The sequence below is a fragment of the Sinocyclocheilus grahami genome, unplaced genomic scaffold, assembly GCF_001515645.1.
Source record: "Sinocyclocheilus grahami isolate Dianchi unplaced genomic scaffold, SAMN03320097.WGS_v1.1 scaffold12.1, whole genome shotgun sequence".
NCBI classification, from domain to species: domain Eukaryota; kingdom Metazoa; phylum Chordata; class Actinopteri; order Cypriniformes; family Cyprinidae; genus Sinocyclocheilus; species Sinocyclocheilus grahami.
The window spans coordinates 104,207-126,678 of record NW_015505191.1 but is presented as its reverse complement, the minus strand read 5'-3'; the positions used below and the strand labels follow the sequence as shown (position 1 = coordinate 126,678).

Genomic DNA, 22,472 nt, shown 5'->3' with positions numbered 1-22,472 from the left:
CTGAAGGAAGAAAAAGATGTTGTAATAAAATTTTTTTTTTTTTTTTTTTTTTTTTTTTTTTGTGCACAAAGTGTTCTCGTAGCTTCGTAAAATTACGGTTGAACCCCTGATGTCACATGGATTATTTTACCGATCTCCTTGCTACGTTTCTGGACCTTGATTGTGTAAGGACCCTTGCTGCCTATGGGAGGGTCAGAGAGCTCTTAGAATTCATCAAAAATATCTTAATTTGTGTTCCGAAGAGGAACGGAGGTGTTACGGGTTTGGAACGACATGAGGGTGAGTAATTAATGACAGAATTTTCATTTTTGGGTGAACTATCCCTTTAAGAGGAGTTAAAAGTTAATTGTTGCCCCACAGCCAACAATGAACTTCAGTTTAATCAAATAGAGAAATAACACACTATTATACCCTTTCAACAGTCATTAATGGAGACAGAGAGAGACATGGAACAATATACTAAGAGGTGCAGTCTTATTGTTGTTTATGAATAATTGTAGACGGACAGATCTGTAAGGTTAGAGATGTCTTTCTGAATTTGTTTAAAGGTGACACAATTTTTTGCACAACTTAGCATCACCACTTTCTTGAAAAGAGTTGCTCTTTTCAAATAGGTGTCCTGGACGCTGACGAAACATTTATAAATAACACTCCTCACCTTTGTAAAAAGATTAGTTGCAAGATCTGATTAAAGTTTGTACATTTGTTTGGCATTACTTCAGATTTGATTGTCATGGTGTGTTACCCAGTATTTTTGTAAATGATTAAGTATGTTAAATTTTGATTCTTGTGGTAAAGTGAATTGCGTTGCTTTTGTGCTTGATTTACTGTTGATTCGATTTTACTTCTGTTTTATTCTCAGATCTTGTTGTAATTGTATGTAGGTCTGGCAGTGGATGTCTGTGACATCTCATTGTAATTATATGTCAGACCTGACTGCAGTTGTGTAGGTTACTGCAGCAGTTTCTCTGTATTCCTGATTAAGACACAGAGACACACACCGTGGAACCTCTTTTCAAAACTCACTCTGCAGTTTTCATTTGGCTGTCCCCAGGTGTCCAGAGTGAGGGCTACGACTGGCTTGTCACGTTGACAACTCCCTCTAATTGGAGCATTCTGCGTGTGTGTGTGTGTGTGTTCTCCATTTTTATTCTGATCTACATTTTATTTGAGTGTAAAAATGATACATCCAGCTCTTACATCCAGATACAGAGCTTTACTTTGGCTGCCAACTGACTCAAAAGTTAAAATTTCTGAAAAACATCTGTTTCTTCTTCTAGGGAAGCAGAAGTATCTCTGCGCTAGCAGGAATGACTGCACCATAGATAAACTGAGGAGGAAGAACTGTCCATCCTGCCGTCTGAGGAAGTGTTTCGAGGCTGGGATGACCCTGGGAGGTAATTTGTGTGCTCCCATATGTGCTCTACTCTGATGCGCTATATAGTGGCTAATAGTTCACCCAAAAATGTCATCATTTATGTACTCTCATGTAATTCCAAACAGGGTTATTATAGGTAACTAAAACCTGATTTAGTTTTTTTGATAATTAAAAAAATAAATATAATTTTCATATTAAAACAATTAATACAAATAACATTTGCTAAAAATAACATTATTTGGTGTAATGAAATGTATTTATGTGGTTTAAGGTTAAAAAAACACATTATTTTCCACATACTGTACATTATTGTTTCTCCTCTATGCCCCGCCTTTCTGAAACGTGTCGATGTTTACAAAGCTCATTGGTCTGAAAAGCAAGGTGTGCTGTGATTGGCCAGCTATCCAGTGCGTTATGATTGGCCGAATACCTCAAGCGTGTGACGGAAATGTTACGCCCCTACCATACTGTGATGATTCCCTGTCAGGCCGGAGCGATGATTCAAAAACATGAAAACCCATTATAAATGAGGCATTCGTTGCATCCAGTGGGGACATAATTATGGATTATAATGACTTATACTGTCTTTTTACACATTGCGTTGCATCACGCCGACGTAAACATAAAACCATGTCTGCATTTGTGATCGGAGAAAGAACAAACAACAAGCCCTACTCTACACTGTCCAAAAAACATATAAAATATAAAAATATATATATAAAAAATATAAAAAGTCTTTAAATATAAAAAACGTACTTGCAGTCTGTGAGTCAGAACAGCCGGCATTGTAGTCTACTCTACCAGGATCAGGAAACGGTCCTCCATAAAATGTGCTGCACACATCTGAATATTTGGGTTGAAGTGTTCTGGAACAGTGTTGTAAATACAACTTAACCACTGATTTCTAGTCTTGTCAATTTTTGGAAGGACAAACAAAGTAGTTTCGCTTTCACAACGAAACACAGTGTCACACACGGTGGCCTAGAGTGAGCGGCGGCAGCCTAGAGTGAGCAGAGGCCGGGGGCTAGAGTGAGGAACGGTCGGAGGGCTAGAGTGAGCAGCGTCCGGAGGGCTTGCGGCAACCACATGTGACGACCCCGGGCTGGACTCCGCTTCATCCATGGTGAAAGCCGATCCGGTGATCCACAGTGCAAAGTTGTTGTATTTCCTCAGCGACCAGCACGGATCAGCTCCAGGCATGACGAAGCAGATATCGTCCTCTTTTGGAAGGCCAAACAAAGTAGTTTCGCTTTCACAACGAAGCACACAGCGCCTTTCACGACATGGTGGCGTCAACAACAATACTACAGCGAGAATAAAAGTTACACCTTCTTTCTTTGCGTGAACATTTGGGCGGCGTTATGCAAATCTTCCCACATCGTGACGTAGATATGTGGCTGACTCTTAACTTTTATAAAGAATATCTCTTTGGATTTGAGACTTTAGTCTTTGCAACTTTACAGATCTTCTTTATGCACCAATAGCTTGTAACACTCCAAAGAGAAAGGAAAATTGAAATCGCATCATATGACCCCTTTAAAATAATTCAATATAAAAAATGTTACTTATTTTATTTCAGATAGTTACCAGTGAATGATTTTTCATTTAGTTTAACTTGATGTACTAAAATAACTCAAATTAAAACTTAAATAAAAATGAATAAAAACATATAGACATTTAAAAAAGTAAAAACAAATAAAAATTACAAAAATCACTAAAACCTTACCAAAAACATTATTAATAAAAACTGTAGTAATATCTAAATTATACTAAAATAACTTTGGGTCTGAGTCTTTATAATTTTCCTTTTCTTCTGTGGAACAAGAAGAAAGTTTTAAGAATCCTCGCTCATGCCTTTTACATTTCAGTTCACTGTTTCTTCAGTCTTTTTACAGTTCATTATGACAACTGAAATAAAGTATTGCACTTTTGTCCAGGTCATTTGAAGGCATACTATATTTTCTGTGTGCTTTGTGTGAGGAACAGGCCAAAACTTTAAATCACTATTCTTCTCTCTCCAGTGGGTAGAGAACTGCTGTGAATCATCCAGTAGTGAACTGAATCAGTCAAATTTGTCACAGTCACTCAGATCAGTCATGGAAAACTGACTCAAAAGAATAATTTGTTCACAAAATGACCTCAAATAACATCAGCAGAGAAGATGGACTTACATTTCAATAATGACATTGTTGGGTGAACTATTCCTTTACAGCCCAGGCATAGTGATGAGAGGTTTGCTGGCTCAATCACTGCAAGGAGCAAGCTATCTAACCCTAGGTTGTCCCTTTAAGTTATGGAAACAAATTCCACTGGTCCTGGTCATTTGGTAATACATAAAGGTTTATTTTATGTGATATGACAGATGGTTTAAATTACATAAATCACTGTTATAACTTATACAGAAAGGAAATTTCTAAGATAATTTACATTTGAAGCTTTTGGTATTGATCAACCGTAAAAGTCCTCACCGTGGCAGATATTTGTATAAAGGACCAAAATGAACTTTTCACAGCACCTGCCATTTGTGAGTGAATTGAGAAAAATGACTATAAATAAGGCCATAAAAGGCCATGAAACATTTTTGTCCCTATTACAAGAGAGTTATTAAGCAGTTTTGCGTGTTATTGACAGACAATGCAAATTACTCGTGATGATCATTTACTCACCCTCAAGTTGTTCCAAACCTGTATGGATTTGTTATATGAGTTTCTGTTGAACATAAAAGATGATATTTTGAAGAATGTGGGTAACCAAGCAGTTTCTGGTCTTGGACTTCCATAGTATGGGAAGAAAAAATGCCATTGAAGTCAATGGGGACCAGAAACTGTTCTTCAAAATATCTTCTTTTGAGTTCAGCAGAAGAAAGAAATTCATTCAGAATTTTCTCTTTTGGGTGAATTAATATGAGAAATATCCTGTGTATCCTACCACATGCAGTTCCAGGCAAATGTCAGAAGATACACTTTCCACTCAGGATGCACAAGTTGCAAAAGATTAATTTGGACATGGATTGTATTTCTTTGGTTTAAATCGCTCCTGTGGCTTCCATCAGCATGAGTCAGGCAATCATTCTTAGACTTTTCCGCTTAAACCACGTGTTACATTGACGCTCCTAATAAAGTTGCCTGCCAGCTGAAGAGTAGCTCACCAAAACCAATGTTTACAAGGATATGGCAATCGGAAAGTACTGATTTTGGACCTTGTTTGTATATGAAGCTTTGAATCTTTAGATAAATTGAGTTGTCATGGTAATGCAGCTCTATGGCAGCTGAGCCATTTTAAAGACTGCTTTGAGAGAGAAAGAGAGAATGCATGCTTCAGATAATCTGTGGGGAACTTCTTTACTGAAGTAGTGCAGTCAGCTTTGCATTTCTCCATGATCTCTTCCTCTAGGACACTCACTGATGAATTATTGATAAATAATTAAGGGTTTATCTCTCTGGTCTACATTAAGAGGTCTCCCTCTCTTAAGGTCTTCCCAAGCGGCAACCTTCCGGTCTCTCTCCTGAAACCAACACGGAAGTGACTGAAACTGCAATTCATCGACTGGCAGCTAGAGGCTGGCTCCAAAAGGGAGTCAGTCCCATAGACTCCCCATGTTAAAATGCCCAACTTTACAGCAGAAAAAAAATGTTTATAGCCTGGTACAAAAAGTGCCCTTCATGACAACTGTGAGGGGGGTGAATTTTTTTTTATAACTCATCCGTTTAAATTATACTAAGCCTTAAAGTTCTGCATAATTAAGGGCGTGGCCACTTGAGTGACAGGTGGATTGCTGCTGCTGTCACTGCCGTCGAGCTAGGTGGGCGTGGTTTCAGCAACCAGCTCCCGCCTCTTTGCCCATTTTCGATTATCTGGGAGTGATGCGGTGTGACGCGATGCTAAGATGGCGACGGCTGGCTCCGCCCACTTTGAGCTTCAAAAACGTTCTTCAGAAACCTATGGGGGACGTCACGGACACTTCGTCCATGTTTTTATATAGTCTGTGGGTCTTCCTCTCCCACCCCGCCACCCCATCTCTCATCTCTCCAAAGGGCTTTCACTAATTGAATACATTTTCACACCAATAGCTAATGGAACAGAAGTAAACGAAGCATAGTTTATTGCATGCTACTTTTATCAATTAAATTACAGCATACTTATTCTTCATTAAATCATATTTCATTTTTTAAGAGCAGATGCTGTAGATTATTCTGAAGAATAGGCAATTTAATTTCATTAGGACTTTTTCAAAGTTTGTTTTATAACTTTTTTTTTAGTTTGAGACCGTATACAGTAGGTCACTGGGTAATGAGTTCCAATCAGCTTGATTGTGATCACTGATTCTCTTTTAGTTTTTCTGTCTCATTCTTGAATGGATTAAATTAACTCCAACTCCAACCCACAATTAATAGACTAATTAAACTGTAATTCAAAGAATATTTCTTTAGTACTGCTTGAGTACAAATTATAACTTTAAAATGACAACTTGATTGATACTCAAGAGGGCAAAACATTGGATGATCGAAGTAAACTGTATTTATTTAGTCTTCTGCAGATTATGTTTTATGAAGCTTCCCAAAGAGCAGTACTAAATGAATGAGATGTTTAAATAAAAGTGTGAAAATATAGATCTTAAAATCATACACCGATGAAAAGGGTTCAAATATGCAGAAGATGCTGGAAAGCCAAAGAATGTGCGGTACCTGGAGGAGTTTTCTGAAGAACAGTGGGCATTTTAAAAGAAACTCATGAACAGATATCCCAAAATAATAAAACAGTTGTTGATCATCCAGGTGAGGACGCACAGTATTAAGAATCAAACATATGTATACATATCGTATTCACAGACGATACTTAAGCTTAGTCCCAGACAAAAAAGTAAGTCTGACCTGTTTCAACTAAAAGAAATTTGCACTGATTGATGTTAAAATGTCAGTGCCCTTGTTTTTTTTTTTTCAAGATGCACACCAGTAATGTTTTTTTTCTAAGGCATGTTTATAAAAATTACTTAAATGTCCTAATTGAACTATGGCCATATCCTGGCTTAGTCTAAGCCCTGTCTGTGAAACCAGGCCGTAAACTTTTGAACTAAGTCGTATTTGTAAATTCAGATATTATTTGTGTTTTGAACTACACATCTATTATATGAAATCACTTATTCACACTACATGGAAAACAGCATGCATTTTGCAGATTCTGCAAGGTGCATGTAAATGTGTGACCACAACTGTGTGCATATGTAAACACTGCCATTCAAAAGTTTGGGGGTGATTTTTTTTTTCATGTTGATTAATGATTTGGTACTTAAGAAAGATTTGTTATTATTACCAATATATGTACAGTTTTTTTTTTTTTAGTTATATAATTTCTAGCTCTATAAGCGGTGCAAAATACAGTTCTGTCAGGACCACTATCGTCAGAATGATAGATACTTAGCATAAAGTTTGGTTTGGCGGTATGGTTCTGTTCTGGGCAAAAAACCTCCCTGCCCATCCATGCAGCCTGTCATGAATGAGCAGGGAGAGCAGCAATAATAACCCCCCCAGGGTTAACAGAACAGAACAATGCAGATATCATTAATGTACTCCATGATATTTAAGTGTAACACTTTATTCAAGATAAAGGAGTCTGATTAGCAAGGAATATCAGAAAGCTAAGTCCTGACTGTGGCGAAAGGTGGAGCTGGGGATGGAGGAGGGTAATTTGCTCCGAAGCAAGCTAAAAAGCTGCTGAATAATACTGAATACAGCTTATATAGGAATGCCGCGATAGGTGTCGTATTCCTATAGGTAGATGTGATCAGCTGAGAATCAGCTGATGCAAGCTTGACTCACGTGACCTGCCAGAACTAACGCTAAAGCTTAATTTCTTTGCCAGTCAGGTAATTTTGTTTTGCAGCAGAATTCAATAGCATTAAATACATTTCATGTAGTCAGGAAAGTACAAAAAGGTCAAAATGAAGTTGAGGGTTTCCGTGACATAACTTTGCTGTTTTTTCCATGCAACTATAGACAACATCACCTTGACCTTGATAAATTATGTATAATTGCTATTATTTATCTAGAACATCCACTGGGATATGTGTTATAAAACCAGAGTTTTACGATGTAGGCTTGTTCATACTAGATGCAATTACATAAAAATTGGAATAATAATCCGAGAAGAGCTTGTCCAAATTATACCTCAGGTGTGCTGTATTCTGAAGTAATGCATGGCTTTCAGTTAATTAAGTAGTAAGTTCCTGAGCAGACAGGTGCACTTCTTGACTTGGGGACAATGACCTGCAATTATTGTATTTCTTAGGCTGCTGATATAGGGCAGCATTACAGCGCACTGAGGTTGTATTCTTTGAGTGCAGAGGAGGTGGCGGCACAGTGAGGGATCTAAATGAGGAGGAGAGATCCAGTTTCAATTGGACACCGACTCTGAATGCACCCATCTGAAGTTATTATTGAGCACATGCTGAACAGGAGACGGAACAAGAGCATGTATTATTCTATAATCAGTCAAATCTGTAACAACTTCCATCAGCGTCTAAATTACAGGAATACGAGATAGAACTGAGATAAAGTGTGTGAGAGAGACTATAAAGTTGGGCAGAAAATGTAAGAGATGTGAGGTATTTCCAAAGGAACTGAAAGAAAAAAATGACAGGATGGGAAGGATTAGGAGAGCTGTCTCTCTTTGAATAGAGAAAAGAGAGGAGAAAGAGTGTTATCAGTACATTATAGAATTATGGCACTTTTGCCCCTCTAGACCCTCTCTGGCAGCTGGAGGCCATATTAACAGCATCTCAACACCTCTCACACTACTGTCTCACTGACACACACACGCACGCATACACACTGTCACACGGCCCTCTGCTCCTCTGTAAGATCGTCAGGGGTCTGGGTGAAAATTGAATATGTGATGAAAGTCATTGGGCATACAGGAGAAAAGAAGGAAGGGAAAAAGAGGGTAAAACACCATGGGAGAGAGATGCAGTAAGAGAGAGTGGAAGATGGATTAGAAACGTGGAAAAAGAGGTTTGGTAATGAAAAGTTCATACTCATTACATACGGTTACCCTGCAAACCAGGTACATGAAAATATGTAGAGCTACTACTCATTTTTTAGCTTCCAGCCTGAAAGCAACAATTTAACATCCAAATGTCCATGTTCACCTTTTTGGACTGTATGGAATATTTACAAAGTACTTCATGTTTTTATCAAACATAATAAGGGACACATTCAACATCACACCTGGAACAATTTGCCCAATATAGTCACAGCCTTTATTAAGCGTGCTTTACATGCTTCTTTAAAAGACATTCTGGAAGGATCTTGCAATCGGTGCACAAAAGTGCTGCTGGTTTTCAGGGTTGTTTACGCAGGCAATGTCTGCTACTATATCACCTTTCCTTCTGGGTCTGGATTTCTTTTCAGTATTTCTAAACCATCTGCCACTCTCTTTTGACGTATCTCTGCCCCATGGTGTTTTCCCCTCTTTTACCCCTTCTTCTTTAGTGTGAGGAGTCACTTTCTGATTGGGTATATTATGTCAGCTAAGAGTAAAATCAGTAAAAAATTAACATTTGAAATCACATGTAAGCTTTAAGTTTAAAGCCAGTTACCAACATTACTATTTATATTCATAGCAGCTTGACGCAGGCTTGTACCTTGTAGGTCAGATCGATTTGCTGATCATAGATTAGTTGCATGGCACTTTCTATGAATAAAGTACAAAATAGGGTTTTAAAAAATGCTTTAAAAGTGATGACCGTAATTCCTTTATCTTTTTAAACAAATGGTAAAAAAAAAAAAATCTAATATTTGAAAATGTTGACTGTTCTGCTCAGGTCAAACCAAATGTTATATTAGCTGCTTTGTCCACTTGTCAGTTTATATGAGACTCAAAATTTTAGACATATTTATATATGTAGTTGAGACATGAATAAATAAATTTCTATATACATTGTTGATGGATTGCAGTAGCTTTTATTTTGCATTATTTTAAAAAAAATATTTTTGATTGTTTTTATTTCTTACAATAACTGGGATTGACTTATAATAATTTTGCTCGATGAATGTCAAAACAGCAATATTTATTGAAATGGCTTGAATCTGAATCTGCTGTAGCAGACTAGAGCTGTAACACTGCTTGAACAAAAGAAAGAAATCAAATATTGGAGTTATGTCAAATTTAGTGGCCTATATGGTTTCTGCTAACCTTTCATTCAAATACTGATTTAAATTTGGCACATATTGTCTTCATCGATTTGAACAGGTTTCTGCAAGTCTATGAGATGCATCAATTTAATGTTAACCAGTTAAGCATCACATTGAAAATGTGAAGCTCATCCTTCCTTTGGGAAAGCTTATAAAACAATAGCTTCCCACTGTTCCCAGTAAGACTGTACTGATTTAAAATAAATAAATACATATATCAAGGATTGGGGAAATTCAAATGAAGAGATCTTTGGACCTGCCTGTTCAAAGAGATTGCTGACCAATGAAAGGAACCTTACATTCACAACAAATTGTAGCAAAAAATGAAATTCCTAAATTCAGTTGAAATCCATAGCAAAAGAAGATAGTATTTTGTCAAGAAGAAAGTATTATTTCTTACCTTAAAAGGAGTAGAAATTAGTTGAGTGAAACTTTGTGAAACTGAGAAACTCTGTGAGCTTAGACTCTTAATCAAGATTGGCAGATACAAGAACAGCTTCTGAAAAAGACACTTCTGTGCCTGTGGTGCAGATTAACATCTTTGTGGCATTGTGAAATTTTTTTATAACATGGAGTTAACATCGAGGCTGTCATTTGCTTCTTCTGTTGTCTGTTTGATTGACCTGGACTGTTTCCCAAAAGCATCGCAAGTAAAAGTTTTCAATGGTTTCTACAATCTACTTAGGGTTACAATACTTTTGGGAAGTACTGCCCTTGTAAAGTGTTGTGAGAGGCCAAGTCATGTGTAGCTTAAGAATAAAGCAAAGTATATTGATATGTTCAATTGAGGTTGCTCTGATCAGGATTTTTGGAGCCGGTCACCGATGGTCGATCACAAGAAGTAGTATCTAACCAATACGGTCACCTATACCGATCTTTTTGAAGCCTTCTTTTTAACATGTGGAATTATTTATAGTGATACTCCAGTCAGGATTTGTATAGACATTCATTCAGGGCTGAATTTCATTTTTGAAAATGGGGGAGAATTCCCCTTTAAAGTGCCTCTTGTGGGGGGGATTCTTTTCCCTTTTTCCCCATTTTGTTTGACATTGTGTGCATGAGCACATCGTCCTCAAGTGCTGAATGGTTTAAACACTGGCAAGACTTTAAAAAGAAATGCAAATGATAAACTTTAGTGATGATGCCACACTGCCTCGATTGTGCAAGTGACAATTCCTGTATCAACTGTGCAGCTCGCTAATAGTGCAGACGCGATATGGTGATTTGAAGCCTTTTGCTCATTTTGGGGAAAGAGAGACAGCGTGGTGATTCATTCATGCTATTTGTGAAATTACGTCTCACAGAAAGTTTTCAAATTACTTTGTAAGTTATTTAAAAAAGAAATATGAATTGCACCGCACCTTCAGCTGTCACAATTTCTAGATGGAGTGTCCGCTAGATTATGACATCAGCATTACAATTATTTTACCCACACCGGACAGAGATGTCATGCCACTGCATGTCATGCCAAACCTCTCACGGTAGGCAGAGTTGGGGTACTTTTTATCCAAAGCGACTTACAAATGAGGACAATGGAAACAATCAAAATCAACAAGAGAGCAATGATATGCAAGTGCTATAACAAGTCTCAGTTAGCTTAACGCAGTACACGTAGCAAGGTTTTTTTTGTTGTTGTTTTTTTTAAATATATAATAAATATAAAAAAACGATAGAATAGAGAAAACTAGTATTAGAGACCTTTTTTGCTGTTGTTAATTGTATAATAATTAAAAAATAAAAATAAAACCGATAGAATACAAAAAGATTAGAGAAGTTAGTGTTTTTTTTAAGAACACAAGCAGTTAGTAAATTAATAAAGAGCAAGTCTAAAAGGGGATAATAAAATTAATCTTAATCTATAAGATTAGAAGTTATAAATTATTTACTAAACTAAAGGCAACATTAATTAATGACAAAATACTATAGAAAAGAAATGGCAAATTAAGTTTGCAAGTAGCACAAACCTGTAGTTGTCATTTGTGAGGCATGTAAGCACTGAGATGGCGCTGTACCTGTGTGATTTTATTTTGTTAGTTTTATTTTCATCTATTCGGTCACATTCACTACAATTCAGCACCGTTTCACTACAGACAGTTCAATTTCAGTGTTATCTGTTATCAGTGATATGTGTATGTTATGTGTGACGTGTGAAAATGTCTTTATTAGGGCTGGGCAAAAGAAAATCGATTTTTCGATTAATCGTTTTTTTAAATTACGTCGATTTGATATCGATTCTCAAAAGCCGCGAATTGATGTTTTCCGGTATTTATTTCAGCAAATATTTAACACAAGATCTGATTTCTCCAAGTAGGTAGAACTGCCGACTGGAGATCTCCAAAATGGGGCGTGAACTCCAAAAGTGGACAGAACCTCTAAGATGGGGCGGGGCCTCTTCACCATTGGCTCTGGCTTCAGCCAATTGTTATTGACTTACATTTCTAAATAAAAGTTTATAAATTAAACATTGTTTCTAGTTGATCTAAAATAAAATATGCTATATAAATAAATATTCTCCGTGAGAGCAGAGCCCAAAGCTCGTGGCCAGTGGTGTTCGGACCGGAGTTTTAACCTGTGCTTCATGATATAAATGGGAATCACCCACAAGCTCTCCCGTGAGCTGTCCCAGCGCACCGCAGGGGAAAAGATTTTACTCTGTCTCTTTGTTCCAAGCAACGGGGTTGTCCCGGGGCTCGAAATTCGCAGGGTAGGAGGGGGTAGTGACGCTGGCTATAACTAAAAAGGTGCCATTGTCCGGTTGGGGAGTTACGGAACAGCCCGGCTCGGCGTTTTCATATTGCATAATCTTATTAACTGCTTATCTCCAGAACTGCAACTTTCTTTACCACGCTATTCAGCGCCAGTCCCGCCGTGCAGTCCATTTCACTGGTTAAGGGTAGGTTTAGGGGTTAGCATTTTTGTAGCATAGCGTAGGAAATCAACACTGTGATTGGCACAACCAATAAAATCTTTAGAATCAGCTGTGGGGCAGAGTTTGCGCTGAAGCGGATTGGGAGAAAAATTGTGCATGCGTGTCATGTGCCTGTCTGTCAATAGGAGGAAGCCACACCCTATTTTGGAGCTCCCTCCCCCATTTGGAGATCTCCAGGCTGCAGTTATACCCTTCTCGATTAATGTGAATCTTATCATTAGTCTTCTCCACTAGATGTCACCCTCTTATTTACCTTGCCCGATGTTACAATGGAAAGACTGTCATTCATTCAGTGCTAATAATGGCGGAGATACTGTTGACAAGAACCAAGAACAAAGCAATATGCGTGATTTGCAATGCTCAGGTGAAATGCTATAGTAATATTACAAATCTGTGGAAGTATTTAAGATCACGTGTAAAGGCGCCATGATTTCCACAATGAACGAATTAATGGCGGATAGCACGACGCACTTTTGTTTACGACACACATACTAAAGCACGGACGACGCTCGTGGTGTTTTCAGCCTCTGTTGTCTCACTATGATGATATGAATACACGAATATCATCTCCAGCTGCTCTGAGAGTCACTTCATTAGCATTTTACCATTTTAATTTGAGAAAACTGCCGTCATATCAAATACACTGCAGCTGCAAGTTCCTCATGGCAACACGTCAAAATAAAAGTTTAGTTTAATGTGAAGAAACTGTGTCAGAAATATATTACTATTTAGTAGTCTTAAAGGGTTAGTTCACCCAAAAATGAAAATTCTGTCATTAATTACTCACCCTCATGTCGTTTCAAATCCGTAAGATCTTTGTTCATCTTCGGAACACAAATTAAGATATTTTTGATGGAATCTGAGAGCTGTCTGACCCTCCATAGATAGCAACGCAGCTGAAATGTTCCCAAGTCCAGAAACGTAGCAAGGAGATCTGTAAAATAATCCATGTAACATCAGTGGTTCATCTGCAGTTATACGAAGCTACGAGAATACTTTTTGTGCACAAAAGAAAAAAAATAACAACTTTAATTAACCTTTATTTAACCAGGTAAGTCAGTTGAGAACCATTTCTCATTTACAATGACGACCTGGCCAAGAGGCAGCATAAAAAGCAGGTACCATACAATAAAAAACATAAAATTACAAATAACACAATTTTAAACAATAACATATAAAAACAGATAACTAAAAACAAGTACAATGGTCTTGTACTATTGACTGAATTAAATTTTTAAAGGAAGAGAGCGAGATAAATGAACTAAGCTTTAAAGTCTGTTGCAGATGATTCCAATCATATGCAACAGAAAACTGAAAAGAGCAACGACCAAAGGACGTACGGACTTTAGGTATGCAGAAATTAATGAAACTACTAGAGCGCAGATTACTTTATTATTATTATTATAAATTAACTTTATTCAACAATTCGCCTCCTCCGCATCACCCTGGTGCCATTTTGGAGTCAACAATTCGCCTCCTCCGCATCACCCTGGTGCCATTTTGGAGAATATCCGCTGGATGTAAACAACGTATGCTGTTCTGTGTCAGCTGCGTCGTACGGATACGCTGTTTCCATTCAGATCAAATCACAACAATGTAGGAAACAGATCCGGCGTGACGCAACTGACACATGCAACATAAAATTAATATAAAAAGACGTTAATAAACATCGACAAGGTGGACTCGGACCCAACACTGTTGTCCCTACTAAGAGAGCTTCCTGTGATGATTATGTATCGCATGTTCTCTCAGTTGGGTCATTTTACAAATTGTTTGCAGCAATATCTTAATTGACATTAGTTATTCACGCTAGTGAACTCTAGAGGACCTGCAGAGTCGAACTGTGATCTTGGTAACTCTCCTGGGTGAATCCTACTGGGTATTGAATCAGCAGCCTTTGAGTTAGTAGCCCACATCCTTAACCATTAGGCCCCATCCAAATATATTAATGTATCCTATGCTGTGCTAGTGGTAGTGATTGCTTAATGCTCTATTATTTAAGACATGCTTTTTGCAACTGTAAGGGTGGAGGGTGTATCCTGCTGTGAGTATTTCCTATTCTTTCAAGAGTATTTCCTTGCATTTGAGCTCAAAATAAAGATGCTATACCACAGGCACAGAAGACATTACATTGTTTGCATGTAAACACACTTTGTTTTAGAACTATTCTTCTGGACATTCTGTGACTTCTCAGCACTTTCAACTGAAGCAAAATTAAAGTGAACCTGTTTATGTCCAAGTCTATTCAGAAGCTTCACAACTATATAAAACATTCCACGTTGGCTCAGGACGGCGCAAGTGCAGTGGCCAGCGAGGCTTCAGAGCCTGTGTGTATGAACTAGGGTTGGGCTGACAGACGATGCCATCATCCATCGCTGATGGCTGACAGACATAACAATATTGAGCCAGCATTGGGAAATTTTATGTACTGGAATGTAACGGGCTACCGCGAGCAAGCGGCTAACCCATTTAGTGGCTCTGTAGAATGCGTTATTTGTTTTCTGTGCCTTTCTGAATGCAGATTCATGCTTCGAGCACACCCCTAAACCCCACCCCGTTGTCATCATCCATTGCAGTTTCACTGCCACAGCCATATCACCCTGCAGCCCAAGACTGGTTGCCCACTGAAGCTAAGCAGGGTTGAGCCTGGTTAGTACCTGGATGGGAGACCTCCTGGGAATACTAGGTTGCTGCTGGAAGAGATGTTAGTGATGGGGACACTATACTGTAAAAAGCACCGTCTTTCGGATGAGACGTTAAACCGAGGTCCTGGCTCTCTGTGGTCACGAAAAATCTCATGGCACTTCTCGTAAAGAGTAGGGGTGTCACCCCGGTGTCCTGGCCAAATTCCCTTCACTGGCCCTTATCAATCACTGCCTCCTTATAATTCCCATTCATTGAATTGGCTCTACCACTCCCTCTCCACCTGTATAGCTGGTGTGTGGTGAGTGCACTGGTAACGGTACTGTGGCTGCTGTCCCATCATCCAAGTGGATGCTGCACACTCATGGTGGTTGAGGAGAGACCCCCTCATGATTGTAAAGCGCTTTGGGTATACAGCAATGTACAGTAAATGCGCTATATAAATGCCTCATTCATTCATTCATTCATTCATTCACTGTAGACATCATCTGAAGCCAATTTGGTAGACATCCTCCACCCTAAAATAAGCTATGAAAGCTCTAAGGAAAGTAATCAGAGGACATTTCTCTGAAGTCAGCCTGACATCAGCTGTTGAAGGAAGTAATGCATTTTCTGAATCAAACACACACACACGGTTTGCTTCACCCACTGCAAATTAATACCAACACAACCAGACTCTGTGAGTGCGTGGATCTGTTGTATTTTGTTATTTTGTTTAATGGGGTTTGGTATTGGATATTTGATGGGTGTGTACTTCGGTTATAATCATTATATGTTTGTGTATGTGTGCATGTGTGTGTGTACAGGATTAGCTCAAGCCTAAGAGATTGGTCTATTTGTGTTGGCATTCATTTTCTGTGGGTGGAGCAGGCGAGTACGAGCAGGTCAGTCTAACCTGACCTATTTACAGTGTGTTATGCAAAGATCAGACTACCGATAAAAGTCACAAATACACAGAATCGCACACCAAGTTGCTCTGTGAGCGAGTATAATTTTGATGAAGATACCAAGTCAAAATTTCTGTAATATTTGTTCAAATAACTCATTAAATGTGAATTATACATTTCAGGCAACAGTAAACAGTTTGATTGCACATGATGTCAGAATCAGGTTTAATTTACTTGTTTGCATTTGAAGGAATAATTACTGGATTTATGAGAAGAAAAGGTGAAATGAAATGAAGACTGTTTTAGAACACATTCATGTTTGAGAGTGGAAAGCAAGTAAGAGCAGGAGAACTCAAAGACTTTACAACCTGAGCAACTGTTAGTGCTGAAGACCAAGGCCCAATCCCATTTCTACCCCTTAGCCCTTCCCCTTTCCTCGTGTCTCGATTCTCTTTTGGTTGGAGGGGTAGGGGTAAGGGGAAGGGCCAGACAGCCCTTCAAACGAAGATTTTTTGGGACCACACTTCAAGCGAAGGGGTATGGATTATCTCAGCATAAACCGGCTTCAGCGGCTACATGGCTGCCAGAGCGAACAAAAAGACACATAAATGTAAGCATTATTGGCATTATTCAAGATTTTAATGAAAAGTAATCATTTGTTTTGTTACATTCAATCGTGTGTTCATATTTACGGTCATGTTCTTCAAAGAAATGTTTGCAAAAATCGCTAAAATTTGCTAACATCATATCATTACAGACTGCACGATAGTGCCACAACATATTTTCATGTCTGATCAGGGCGATAACCACCATAGATATTGAGGAGGGCTAGTACCCCCCAATAATTATAAATCGCTAAACCTTTTTTTCAAATACCTATTGTCAATTTGAGAGAGAGATTAAAGTTGTATGTATGCGCGTCTGTGCGTCTCTCTTTATAATGAGTGGGTTTACTTCAAAAACAGCGATTTTATCCTCTCGTTGCTGGAAAATATAATGTAGCAATTCAGTATTTAAACTCTAATTAATCATGGGGCAGTTAAGTCGTGGGGCAGCGTTGACAAGTTTCTTTGCTCCGGGCTGTGTGAGCTGCGCGATCTCCGATATATGTGTGTGTGTGTGTGTGTGTGTGTGTGTTTGTGTGTGTCTCAGTAAGCAGCGCATTAATATAGAACAGTAAGGCTCTGATGCACACCAGCACGCCAGTATAGGCAGAGGCGGACAGTAACTAAGTACATTTACTTGAGTATTGTACTTAAGTACACTTTTTGAGTATCGGTACTTTACTTGAGTATAATTTTTTCTGGAAACTTATGACTTTAACTTCACTACATTTGAAAGACAAATATTGTACTTTTCACTCCACTACATTTCTATCAAGATCCTCGAAGTAGAAAGTCATTCGCAGCTTTGAAAGTCAGTGGGTGATTTTTTTTTTTCTAATCTTTTTTTCAGTCAGTTTATCAGTAATCACTCTTGGGGCTACATGAAGTGATTTCCCAGCATTTCTTGTGAGCACTGACCAGTTCCAAATGTGGTATTTATTTACAACTCAATAATAAGTTAATATTGTGGTTTATATTAGACACAATATTGTCTGATTTTGCTAAATTGTGTAAGTGAAAATATAAAGCCACAGAAGAACTGTTGTGCGTCTGTCTCCTAATAAAACACAATAGGTGTTGAACTTGAAGCAGCACTGCAGACCATTTTGTGTATGACATCAAAGTACAGCGAGAGCGATTAGACAGCATTTTTAACTTTTTTCTTGTGATGTCAAATAGGTCTTGCTGTTTTGATTTTTTGTTAAAGCAGTGCTGCTGTTGTAAAGTTATACAGCTACAGTTGTGTTGCTGGGTTTTAAAAGCAGGTTTGATTTTTTATTTTCTTCCTTATCGGTCTGTATTTACAGCAATTTCACTGTCCACTCTGTTCAAATGTGGATGAATGGTTACACATAGATGTGTCCAGAGCTGTGTGAGATCACTACCATCCTGCTTTTGTGGGGCTGTAGGGGTGTTAAATAATCCTTTTTTTGTTTATTTTTTTCCCCATGCTAGTCAGTTAGGTGTAATGTATTCTAAGTTGCTTCAAAGGTATTGCAAGCACTAGTACGTACAACAATAAAACAGTGCAACAGTGCAAAAAAGGAAATTTACTTTTGGTACTTAAGTACTTTTAAAAGCAAGTACTTCTGTACTTTTACTTAAGTAAAAATCTGTCTTTACAACTTTTACTTGTAATGGAGTAATATTTGACCAGCGGTATCTGTACTTTCACTCAAGTAATGGAGTTGTGTACTTTGTCCGCCTCTGGTGATAAGTTTATTTAGCTCTTCCTGTCCTATATTTGTAAAGCACTGCAGTTTTCTTTGGGTGCGATGAATGAAGCTGAAGTACTAGACGCTGTAGAATCTAAATTTGTTATTGTATTTCTGATGTTATCTATTTTATCAGTGAAGAAATTCATTACTATTAAACTGTGAGGGAATATTTAGATCGGGTCACACTTCCAGTGTTGGTATAGTTATTGCTTTTTGGTGGAACTTTAAAAATATGTCCCTGTGCTTTTTACAAAAAGTAATCTGGGTAACACATGTTGCTTGTAACAGGCTACAGCTAACACTGTATGATTGTGGCTTTTTCACAAAGCTGGATTTCATGAGGCCGAGTGAAGGTCATTCAATTTGTTTCGTCTCAGCTTCTCACATTCATCATCCTCTGGCATCTGTCAAGTCAGTCAAATATCTCTTGATCTCCTCACATCATAGTGAAAGAGGCTTCAAGTGCTCCAATTCACCAAATTAGTCTGCAACTACAGATAAGGAATATGATGTGCGTATACTTGTGTGGGAGCATTTGTGCACCATAATGATCAACATTATGTCTGCTATTAGTATATCGATAGATGGATAGATAGATAGACAGACAGATAGATAGAAAACTGCAGATATAATATTTATCATATATATGATATTTACAGTTTTATATTACTAATATGCTAATTTTCTTTATTTCTGTGGGAAGTTTGTGGAGTGTTATTAAAGAGCTGTCATAGTCAATGAGGAGCCACCAATAGGAGATCTTAGACTGGGAAGTGAGGGGGAATCTGTAGTGGGAATTAGATTATAATGGCAGACAATGTTATATTAAGTAATTCACTAGATTTATGCTTAGCTGTAAACATGTTGGCTGCCATGAGCCTTTATTTTGTCAATGCTGCCATGAGCATTATTGAATCAATTAAATTTATTTATTAAAAAAGCTCAAAGTTTTGAGTTGGATTAGATTAAAAAGGAATTCTAAAAAAAGATTTAAAGAAAACTATTAAATAAAAAAAATAAAAACTAATCATATTTGAAGAATCTTATTGAACCTTTAAACAATCAAAACAATAAAAAATGTGTGCATATGTGTTTTTTGTTCAGGCTTTTATTGCTCATATAGTATGATATAAGAGAATATAGAGCTCATACTCAAGAAGGAAAAAACACCTGTTATTCAGAGGCCCAAACTGAGCAAAAATATGCATTTTGATGCAGTTGCTGATATTTATATGGTAAAAAAATTAAATTCTGACATCTTGTAATGCAAATAAATTAGATGTAATAAGTTAATAACAGTATAGTTGACTACTTGCATACAATGCATATAAATGTCAGTTGTCACTTTATATCTTCCAATATGTCTATGATGACATTTAAATGCTTAGCTTTATGATCAAAACTCTGTTGTTTATATTGTGGGGGCAAAATATATAATGCATAAAATAAATACTCTCAATAAGGTGTACAAATAAATGATCTTCAAAAGTCTGATGTATCATATTTGACGATCACATTTTAACATGTTTTAAATGATGCATTGATAATCAAGTAAATCGAAGGTTCTTCAGTCCAGTAAGTGTTCATCTTGAAATATTACCAACGTAAGATTTACAGCAAAAGAAGTGTACCTAATATACTGTATGTCTGGTACGGTTTAAGAATTGCACAAAATTTCATTTACTTGCTAAAAACTAAATTTATAAACTGTTGATCAGGAGGCATGCAGTAGATTTTATGCAACAGTTTTTTAATCAAAGTTTTGGTCATTTAGAGGCCTTAGAAGTTTGTGTATCAAATATGATACAGTAGGATTAAATATGAAGTGTGCAATTTCTGCTCCACAAGCAGCATCATAAAGAATGTTTTCAAGCAATCGCCTTTTGTCTAAAAGTTGTATCCTTAGTTTGGCCCAATTAAGTCAGATTAGGTCTGCCATTGCTTGGTCAAACAAGTTTCCCTGTCCACTCCAAAGCCAATGGCAGACCTAATCTGACTTAATTGGGCCAAACTAAGGATACAACTTTTAGACAAAAGGCGATTGCTTGAAAACATTCTTTATGATGCTGCTTGTGGAGCAGAAATTGCACACTTCATATTTAATCCTACTGTATCATATTTGATACACAAACTTCTAAGGCCTCTAAATGACCAAAACTTTGATTAAAAAACTGTTGCATAAAATCTACTGCATGCCTCCTGATCAACAGTTTATAAATTTAGTTTTTAGCAAGTAAATGAAATTTTGTGCAATTCTTAAACCGTACCAGACATACAGTATATTAGGTACACTTCTTTTGCTGTAAATCTTACGTTGGTAATATTTCAAGATGAACACTTACTGGACTGAAGAACCTTCGATTTACTTGATTATCAATGCATCATTTAAAACATGTTAAAATGTGATCGTCAAATATGATACATCAGACTTTTGAAGATCATTTATTTGTACACCTTATTGAGAGTATTTATTTTATGCATTATATATTTTGCCCCCACAATATAAACAACAGAGTTTTGATCATAAAGCTAAGCATTTAAATGTCATCATAGACATATTGGAAGATATAAAGTGACAACTGACATTTATATGCATTGTATGCAAGTAGTCAACTATACTGTTATTAACTTATTACATCTAATTTATTTGCATTACAAGATGTCAGAATTTAATTTTTTTACCATATAAATATCAGCAACTGCATCAAAATGCATATTTTTGCTCAGTTTGGGCCTCTGAATAACAGGTGTTTTTTCCTTCTTGAGTATGAGCTCTATATTCTCTTATATCATACTATATGAGCAATAAAAGCCTGAACAAAAAACACATATGCACACATTTTTTATTGTTTTGATTGTTTAAAGGTTCAATAAGATTCTTCAAATATGATTAGTTTTTATTTTTTTTATTTAATAGTTTTCTTTAAATCTTTTTTTAGAATTCCTTTTTAATCTAATCCAACTCAAAACTTTGAGCTTTTTTAATAAATAAATTTAATTGATTCAATAATGCTCATGGCAGCATTGACAAAATAAAGGCTCATGGCAGCCAACATGTTTACAGCTAAGCATAAATCTAGTGAATTACTTAATATAACATTGTCTGCCATTATAATCTAATTCCCACTACAGATTCCCCCTCACTTCCCAGTCTAAGATCTCCTATTGGTGGCTCCTCATTGACTATGACAGCTCTTTAATAACACTCCACAAACTTCCCACAGAAATAAAGAAAATTAGCATATTAGTAATATAAAACTGTAAATATCATATATATGATAAATATTATATCTGCAGTTTTCTATCTATCTGTCTGTCTATCTATCTATCCATCTATCGATATACTAATAGCAGACATAATGTTGATCATTATGGTGCACAAATGCTCCCACACAAGTATACGCACATCATATTCCTTATCTGTAGTTGCAGACTAATTTGGTGAATTGGAGCACTTGAAGCCTCTTTCACTATGATGTGAGGAGATCAAGAGATATTTGACTGACTTGACAGATGCCAGAGGATGATGAATGTGAGAAGCTGAGACGAAACAAATTGAATGACCTTCACTCGGCCTCATGAAATCCAGCTTTGTGAAAAAGCCACAATCATACAGTGTTAGCTGTAGCCTGTTACAAGCAACATGTGTTACCCAGATTACTTTTTGTAAAAAGCACAGGGACATATTTTTAAAGTTCCACCAAAAAGCAATAACTATACCAACACTGGAAGTGTGACCCGATCTAAATATTCCCTCACAGTTTAATAGTAATGAATTTCTTCACTGATAAAATAGATAACATCAGAAATACAATAACAAATTTAGATTCTACAGCGTCTAGTACTTCAGCTTCATTCATCGCACCCAAAGAAAACTGCAGTGCTTTACAAATATAGGACAGGAAGAGCTAAATAAACTTATCACCAGAGGCGGACAAAGTACACAACTCCATTACTTGAGTGAAAGTACAGATACCGCTGGTCAAATATTACTCCATTACAAGTAAAAGTTGTAAAGACAGATTTTTACTTAAGTAAAAGTACAGAAGTACTTGCTTTTAAAAGTACTTAAGTACCAAAAGTAAATTTCCTTTTTTATGTCAATGCACTGTTTTATTGTTGT

The 22,472-nt window shown here is 37.0% G+C and overlaps 1 protein-coding gene across 1 annotated transcript in view; it reads left to right on the top strand.

Moving 5' to 3' along the window:
• LOC107596701 (androgen receptor-like) overlaps positions 1 to 22,472 on the top strand; it is a 111,694-nt gene that overhangs the window by 45,305 nt on the left and 43,917 nt on the right. The window contains exon 3 of the mRNA XM_016287502.1: positions 1,281 to 1,397. Coding sequence (XP_016142988.1) covers positions 1,281 to 1,397 — 117 coding nt within the window. The remainder of the gene's footprint in view (positions 1 to 1,280; positions 1,398 to 22,472) is intronic.